Source organism: Larimichthys crocea, chromosome XVI (genome assembly GCF_000972845.2).
Source record: "Larimichthys crocea isolate SSNF chromosome XVI, L_crocea_2.0, whole genome shotgun sequence".
Taxonomy (NCBI): Eukaryota; Metazoa; Chordata; class Actinopteri; family Sciaenidae; genus Larimichthys; species Larimichthys crocea.
Window position 1 is genome coordinate 15,665,171 of NC_040026.1, and position 7,324 is coordinate 15,672,494.

Here is a 7,324-nt window from a genome sequence, read left to right on the forward strand (position 1 = left end):
ATTTTGCCTCGTAACAATATATCAAACCATTCCCATGAGACTGAAGGTCTTCAGTGTGTTTTATTGTGAGGTTCACACAGTCAGGTATTCTTTGAGTTTGTCCATAACGACAGGCATTCTGTCCGCTGGTATCAGCATCACTGTCCTGAAAGGTTTCATGGGTACGTCGTCGAACGACCACCTGCCGCTCAAACAGGAGTCTGCCTCTTCCTGGACAGAGTAGTGGAACTTGATGATGGCTTGCTGTGAGGAGAATACAGACAGTTAGATCTGCGAGAACATTTAGACACAATTACAAATGTTTTACATAATTCCTTTGTTCTTTTTTTCTTGGTACACCTAAATAATAAAATGGCAAAACACACCATTTGAGGCCATTATGTTTTAGCTTAGTTCAGATCTTAAGAACAATAAAGTTTTATTATTCAAATATTATAAATACTGCCCCCTCCCTGTACAGTCGTCTCTCGCTATATTGCGGTTCACTTTTCGCGGACTCGCTGTTTCACGAATTTTTTTACAGCGTACTGTACAGTATGAACGCGCATTGTGTTCTGCGTCCTGTTTAAGGGAGTACTGTACAAAATGCGCGTAAAAAGGTGTATAAAAGTGTGTGGTTAGGGGTTTTACGGCCTTAAAACATGTATAATAATTGTAAAACTTACTTCGTGGATTTCGTTTATTGCGGGTTATTTTTAGAATGTATCCCCCGCGATAAACGAGGGACCACTGTATATTATAAAACCCTTTTTTACTCGACTTTACCTCATAGAAGAATTCCTCCTCTGCATTGACAAACAAGTATTCCTCTTTGGGAGCTCCTCCTCTGGCTGGAATATTCTTGCTCGCCTCTTTGCAGGTCTTGCTGATCATCAGACAATAGTGACATCTCCCACTTGGCTTATTTGTCCTCTGAGCTTCAGCTATCTCTTCTCTGAAGGACAGAATTATATTCAGTTTATTTTCCCGCACAAAACACTTTAAAAAAAGACACATTTATTTTGGACCATGAAGGATGCTTTTCAATTTCTATTCAAACCACCCTTCAGATTAAATGCATTCATGAAAAGTGGGTAAACATATCTTGAACATTTCAGGTCAAGTATCCATTTCGGTTCCAACAATGGAGTCAAAGTGAAAGTTAGCTACAGAGGGAAATGGTACATCAATCGCCCTGATTATAAAAGGTTTCAGATGTAGTTTGGCTGCTGTCTTCAAAAACACACAATCCATAAATCTGAACGCTTCTTGTTGCTCTGCTTCTATTAGTTCTACTGAGATTAAAATTGCAACATAAATTTCAATGAAAATTCAGATTCTCTTACTAGACATAATCCTCAGTGGGGAAAAAAAATAGAGCTTCTGATCAGGCTCAGGTCACTTGGAAATCATCAACAACTTTTGACAATAGAAAACCCAAAAAAGAGTGAGTGAAGCTGAGCAATACCATGCAGTGGAAACACGCAATATGTTGTTGCATTCTCTGCAAGAATAGAAGTATTAAATACCCTATTTTAGAACTGGAACAACGATGACAGACTTTTGTTGCCATCTTCATAACGCAATGCTGTTTTTTAACAGGCGCAGGAAATAAAGGGCAACAAAGTCAAACTCACTGGAGCTGTCTGTGCAGCGGCAGAGCAATCTGTGGTGGCACGTTGATGAAGCGCTCACTCAGCAGCAGCCCCACAGGCTTGCTGGTGTCACTGAGGATCTGCTCTAGCTGCTCCGTCACGCTGTGGTTCGCTGAGTTCTTCTCACACTGATCCACGATCAGCTCCTTCACCTCCTCTACACATTGCACACCCTGCCAAACAGCATCAGACGCACACAGTGAAATTATGAATGAACTAGCTTCACCTGTGTTCATTCCTACATTATCAGAGCCTCCGGTAGCCAGTTAGTATGCAAGGCCGGTGGTGTTACCTTTCTCTCTGTGAGGTTGAGCATAGTGATGAAGCCGAACACTTCATCTGGATCGTCATCGTCACTGTCTTCTGGCACCTCGGCTTGCTGGAGCACAGTGAAGGGATGAATGAATACACGTTAGAGCTCAAACTGCTCAAAAGTTACATCTGAAATCTGAGATGAGGTTAAAAAAAAAATACTGAGCGACTCACTCTGATGACACTCCCAACATGATTCTGTTGAATGATGATGTCGGTCATCTCTGATGTGTTAACATGAGCCTTCAGGAAGACCTGTATCCAAAACAGAACAGACGTCACATCAGCGAGGCCATACTCATGCCCAACACTATCTAGATAAATTATAAATTAGATCCCAAACCTGTTGTAAGAGTTTCTTGATGCCGTTGTAGTCGTTGCCTGAAATGGTGTGGGCTTCAAAGTCCACAACGACCTCCTGAATCAGATCAGAATTTAGATTTAGTGCAAAGTAGGTTTTCACATACAAGAAATTTACCTTTATATACTGTACATAACAATAAACATAGTGTGAGAAAAAGCAAGCACTGCAAATCAGAAAGCATAAAAAGAAAATGGTCAATGATGTGTGAAAAAAAAGATAAATATGTACAACATGATTGTGCAGAGGAGTGTGAAACAATAACAGAAAGTTTCTAGCCTGCTTGCGTACAAAGTATTTGATTTCATGTATTTACGTTACTTTAATCGCGGTTAAAATCAATGTACAGGACGTAATTATGATTTTATTTTTTTTATTGGTTTGGAAACGCTAATCTCCCAAATTCAGTTTGACAGCAACGCAAAAATAATTTCCTGCTAGCCGACAGCTAACAAGCTGGCTAACAAGGCCATGCACAGCATTCACATTCAAAGAGTTGCGTCCTCCTTTACCTCGTTTATCTCCTCCTCCGATGCCTCGCTGTCCTCCTCCCCGGACTCATCATCGTCGTCCTCCAGATTTTCATCCGAGCTGTTGTCACTTTCATCGGGATTTTCACCCAAACCTACCGCTCTCCTCTTGGCTGAAGAAGCCATGCTGCAAACATGGAACACACGTGTCAAAAGAGTGGGCGGGGCGACGCTTAAAGCTCAGCCAGAGCGAGGCAGGACACTGAAGCGCTCAAGCCGCCATTTTGGCTCTAACGGTAGACTGCTTCCTTCATGCTGTAGCGACCGTCGGAGCCGCAATGGTGGCTTGTCGCCAGTTGTCGAAACGGAATAAACCATTTTCCAAAAAAAGGGGAAGACAGTTATTTAAACGGTGCCTGAACTACTATATTACTGTTATGAATCGATGTGTGCATTATATGGTGTATTTTTTTAGGCTAAAATCTATCGTAATAAATTATATGTTTCAAATAAGACTTGATTTTTGGGGAAGTTAGCCAAATATCCCAATGTTATGCTTACCCTTCTTGACAGTGTCTGAAGTCGTCATGCACTCAGCGGTAGTGACAACTCAAGGTACATGGATTTCATGCTATATTTTGTCTTTTTTTTGAGTGTCCTATATTATTATGCGACACCAGCTGAGATACATTAACCGCTAATTATCACTAGGCAACGGACAGCTTGTATTAAGGCGGTGGTTGCCGTGGTTACCGTAGCTCAGCTGTCACCCAGTCAGTCTTGCTAATGTAAACAATAACACACAAGAAAACATACATACACACGTTCAACTAAAAAGTGTGGCTTTTTTTGCTCCTCACACACGGTCATATAATCGTGACTCGGCCGTATTGTTATCAGCACTTTGCATATGACAGTTTTAGGGTGTAGCTTAGCTTTGCTGTGTCTCCACACCCTCTGTCCTCAGGGTTATTGCAGCTTTGACTTCCTGACTTTGGTTGCATTTTTAATATTTCTCCGCTGGTTTGTTCTGTTGTATTCTTTCTCTGTTTGTTTTTTTATTGATCTAGTGTTTTAGGGTATTTGTCACGATGCATGTACTACTTCTCAAAGAGCCAAGAGATGGAGAGTCTGGACCTGATCCTTACATTAAGGTAGATACACTTTCCCCTTAATCCATTTGTTTTAACAGCACTGTGTTCATACATGTATTATCAGCAGCTGTCACTCCACTTTTAATGTTTTGCATTATAAAAATGTGTTGCTTTAATTCCACAGGAGCTGGCATCATATGGACATAAAGCAACACTAATTCCTGTGCTGACTTTTAAGTTTGTCTCATTGAACACCTTGTCAGATACGGTAAATACCGTTGTTACGCTTGTTTTATTCATTTCATTTTCAAATTTATTGCTTCATGTGTCATGTATCTGTTTTTGTTTTTGCTATCGTTTCAGCTTTTCCGGCCAGAAAAATATGGGGGTCTTGTGTTTACCAGTCCACGAGCAGTGGACGCTGTGAAGATGTGCTTAGAGGATGAAAAAATAAGGAAAGGTGAGAGGTGTTATGGGTTGTTTTTTTTAAAGAAAAACCATTGAATAAGGAAGACTGGATTCAAAGTATCAAAGTTTAAGTTGAATTTATTATTCTCATACAAGAAGGAGCATTTAACAGTACAACACACAATAAGGGTTACAGAGAAAAGGCTCCCTGAGGAGCTCTAACAGTTGGTTCTTATACTTTTTTTTTAATGGGCTGTCTCGGACACCTCCCTACTGATACAGTTAATATCATAACATCCTTTTATGGTTTTCTGCTCAGTAATGAACCTTATGGTTCTTCAAATGATACTTCCCTAACCTGTTTCTCTTGTCCTTGTACTATTGATCTATAATTATCTCTCCCTGCCAGCCTCAGTTAAACACAGGCCAAATAAGGGAAGAGTGCACGAGACATGCAAAAAACACACACATACACTATATGAGTTAAAACATCTGCACCCCAGTATAACCCTAATTTTTATAACAAGAGGAATCAACAGCCTTCCAACAACATAATAATATATATCTATATATATAGATATAGATATAGATATAGATGTAGATATGGTCTGTGTCCTGCATTTCTGCACAACTAACTGATATCAAAACAATTTCCTTGTTTAAATGTTATCCATTTCCTAATTATTAATTCAGAGTGGGACAACATTGTGAAAGACAAGTGGAACACCAAGTCCGTCTATGTGGTTGGGAAGACAACTGCTGCACTAGGTAATTTATTGTTACATATAAAAACACTTGTCCTTCCATGTTTGAGCTTTTTACAAACCCTTGCTATATTAAACATTAATGCTCATTCTAGCAGAGTGTGGCAGGCACCTGGTGTTACAGAAGTGTGTGAAGTGATGTTACCACCTTAAGTCATTTGGAAATAGGTTGTGCACATGTGACTGTTTGCTGTGCAAATATTTGTTTTGAGAAAACCAGCAGGTGTAGCACCTTCCTGACAGGTGCCTTACGTTCTTTCTTCAGTGACTCTTGATCTCTTTGTTGTCAATTTTATGAGTCGTGTGTTTAGGAATTGAATTACTTGAAATGATTTGACTAAATTATTTATGTGTAAGTATTCTGTAACATGTCGGTCATGTCAGTATTTCACAACAACTCTTTTTGTGTTTTTTTCCTGCACAGTAAAAAATCTGGGACTGAACCCTTTAGGCGAGGACACAGGGACAGCAGAGGTCCTGTCACGTGTTATCATTGAGCGTAGGGTGTGATTTTATAACCACCTTTTTCACAGTAAAGTTTAAGAGGAAATGTATGATTGTTCTGATCACTGATATGACCTTATACTTCACAGGAGAGGACACAAATATTCCACCACTTTTCTTCCCCTGTGGCTCAATCAAAAGAGAAGTCTTGCCTACGGCTTTAAGGGACAATGGTAAGCATTTTCCCTTGTTGTGCCTCACGATTAAAACTCAAGGTGATAAAAGTCCCACTGGGGTTACGCTAATTATAAAATAATAATTGCACTACCTTTATCACAGTGGGGATCTGTGTCTTTGTTTCCAGGAGTGCCCCTAGAGACTCTGACTGTCTATCAAACAGTTGAACATCCAGATCTGGAAAAAAATCTTAAGAACTATTTCACAGAGCAGGTAAAACCCAACTCCCACTGCATTTTAAAGTACCTTTTATTAAACGAGAGCAACTGTTCATTAGTCTGTGCACTTACAGGGCACTCCAGCCAGCATCGCTTTCTTCAGTCCATCAGGAGTGAAGTTTTGCCTGGAAGTGGTACAGAGGCTGTCGGGTGAGGAGCTGTGTCAGATAAAGGTATGGCCTCCTCACAGTCACACGCATAAAATAATGCATGAATCTGCAGCAATTTACAGATCTTCAATGCCTCTGACTGTCACTGAAACTTCTTTGTTCCCAGTTTGGAGCCATAGGGCCTACTACAGAAGCCACCATGACAGCAGAAGGTCTGCATGTCAGCTGTGTTGCAGAAAAGCCAACGGCTGAACACCTGGCTGCAGCGATAGCCAAAGCTCTACAGTGACCACCCACAGGCTCTGAAATGCATCTGCTTTATCGCGATATCTTTGTATGTTCTGTATTATTTGTATTTATTGTCATTTGTCTTACTTCTTACCAGATTTCTATGTCTATCAGCTAAGTTGAGTTAAAATTAGTATGTGAAAAAGAAGCCTTTTGTGCCAGTAAAGCCTAAAAAATATAAGTGGATATGATATATTTCTATTTATGTTAACCTTGCACAAGAAAGTTGATGTAGCATTTGTTTTGGAAAATAAACTTGAGCTATTATATTGAAGGTTTGGTGAGTGATCATTCATTGTGAAAGTGTGTGTGTTCTATTCAAAGCAGGTGTTGGCAGAAGCCATGGCTGTTACTGTTATTGTCCACATGAAAGTGAAGGTTTTAACTTCTTTCCACAGGTCAACAACAGTCCATTTAAAACCACTGGAGCATGTATAGCACATCCATACAATTCAGTCAACTTGAGCAGCTTTACCTTTCACACAAAGCTGAGGAAAGTGGGATACTTCCAGAGGGTTGCACCTTTTAGATGGGTGTGGAGAAACTCAGGATCTGCCTATAAAGCACTCTGGCTTCTTCTGGCAATCATCTCACTTGTATAGTGACATGAGTAAACCGACGCCACGATGCTGACTTTGATCCAGCTGATAGTTTTGCTTTTTTGGACGAGCATTAGCTCAGCTGATGCGGAGAAACTTTTCCATAATCGGGATCATTCTGATGTGCAGATGCTTAATTCTCACCAAGCTGAGGGTATAACGGACAAGTACACAGCAGAGGTATTCTCACCAAGCTGAGGGTATAACGGACAAGTACACAGCAGAGGTAAAAAAAATCTCACAATTTTTCCATATTATAATTGATTATATATAAACTATATAATGTAACCAATGCTTCTTATAGTTATTTCTCTCTAGATATGGATTCATTAAGCCAGTAAACTGGGAAGAGGTCCCGTTTGAAGATTCAGACGCATCTTTTAAT

At 40.0% G+C, this 7,324-nt stretch overlaps 2 protein-coding genes across 4 annotated transcripts; one reads left to right on the forward strand and one right to left on the reverse strand.

The window, feature by feature from the left end:
- Positions 1-56: 56 nt before the first annotated feature.
- Positions 57-3,461, reverse strand: bccip (BRCA2 and CDKN1A interacting protein). The gene is made up of 8 exons (XM_027289465.1): positions 3,339-3,461; positions 2,820-2,964; positions 2,290-2,364; positions 2,121-2,201; positions 1,927-2,013; positions 1,617-1,807; positions 766-934; positions 57-243 (listed from the first exon to the last, which is right to left on the reverse strand). Exons 2-8 carry the CDS (start codon positions 2,961-2,963, stop codon positions 73-75), a joined length of 918 nt encoding a protein of 305 aa, XP_027145266.1. The 5' UTR covers position 2,964; positions 3,339-3,461; the 3' UTR covers positions 57-72.
- Positions 3,237-6,614, forward strand: uros (uroporphyrinogen III synthase). Of its 3 annotated transcripts, none has more exons than XM_010738494.3 (10): positions 3,237-3,392; positions 3,848-3,931; positions 4,056-4,139; positions 4,235-4,331; positions 4,973-5,047; positions 5,468-5,542; positions 5,637-5,720; positions 5,852-5,937; positions 6,017-6,115; positions 6,219-6,614. In XM_010738494.3, the coding sequence occupies exons 2-10, from the start codon at positions 3,869-3,871 to the stop codon at positions 6,339-6,341; spliced, it is 786 nt and encodes a 261-aa protein (XP_010736796.1). In that variant the 5' UTR covers positions 3,237-3,392; positions 3,848-3,868; the 3' UTR covers positions 6,342-6,614. The 3 variants fall into 3 exon arrangements, with proteins under 3 accessions (XP_010736796.1, XP_027145269.1, XP_027145267.1); XM_027289466.1 differs by lacking the exon at positions 3,237-3,392 and adding an exon at positions 3,500-3,565; XM_027289468.1 differs by lacking the exon at positions 4,973-5,047.
- Positions 6,615-7,324: the final 710 nt, after the last annotated feature.

What these genes read in the sequence shown, in the direction of transcription:
- bccip (XM_027289465.1), bottom strand. Translation starts at nt 2,963, where the DNA reads ATGGCTTCTTCAGCCAAGAGGAGAGCGGTAGGTTTGGGTGAAAATCCC. An exon ending in TCAAGAAACTCTTACAACAG is followed by an intron (nt 2,202 to 2,289) that starts GTTTGGGATCTA and finishes TTTTGGATACAG; the next exon opens with GTCTTCCTGAAGGCTCATGT. An exon ending in TCAACCTCACAGAGAGAAAG is followed by an intron (nt 1,808 to 1,926) that starts GTAACACCACCG and finishes GCTGTTTGGCAG; the next exon opens with GGTGTGCAATGTGTAGAGGA.
- uros (XM_010738494.3), top strand. Translation starts at nt 3,869, where the DNA reads ATGCATGTACTACTTCTCAAAGAGCCAAGAGATGGAGAGTCTGGACCT. An exon ending in GTCACGTGTTATCATTGAGC is followed by an intron (nt 5,543 to 5,636) that starts GTAGGGTGTGAT and finishes TATACTTCACAG; the next exon opens with GAGAGGACACAAATATTCCA. An exon ending in AGGAGCTGTGTCAGATAAAG is followed by an intron (nt 6,116 to 6,218) that starts GTATGGCCTCCT and finishes CTTTGTTCCCAG; the next exon opens with TTTGGAGCCATAGGGCCTAC.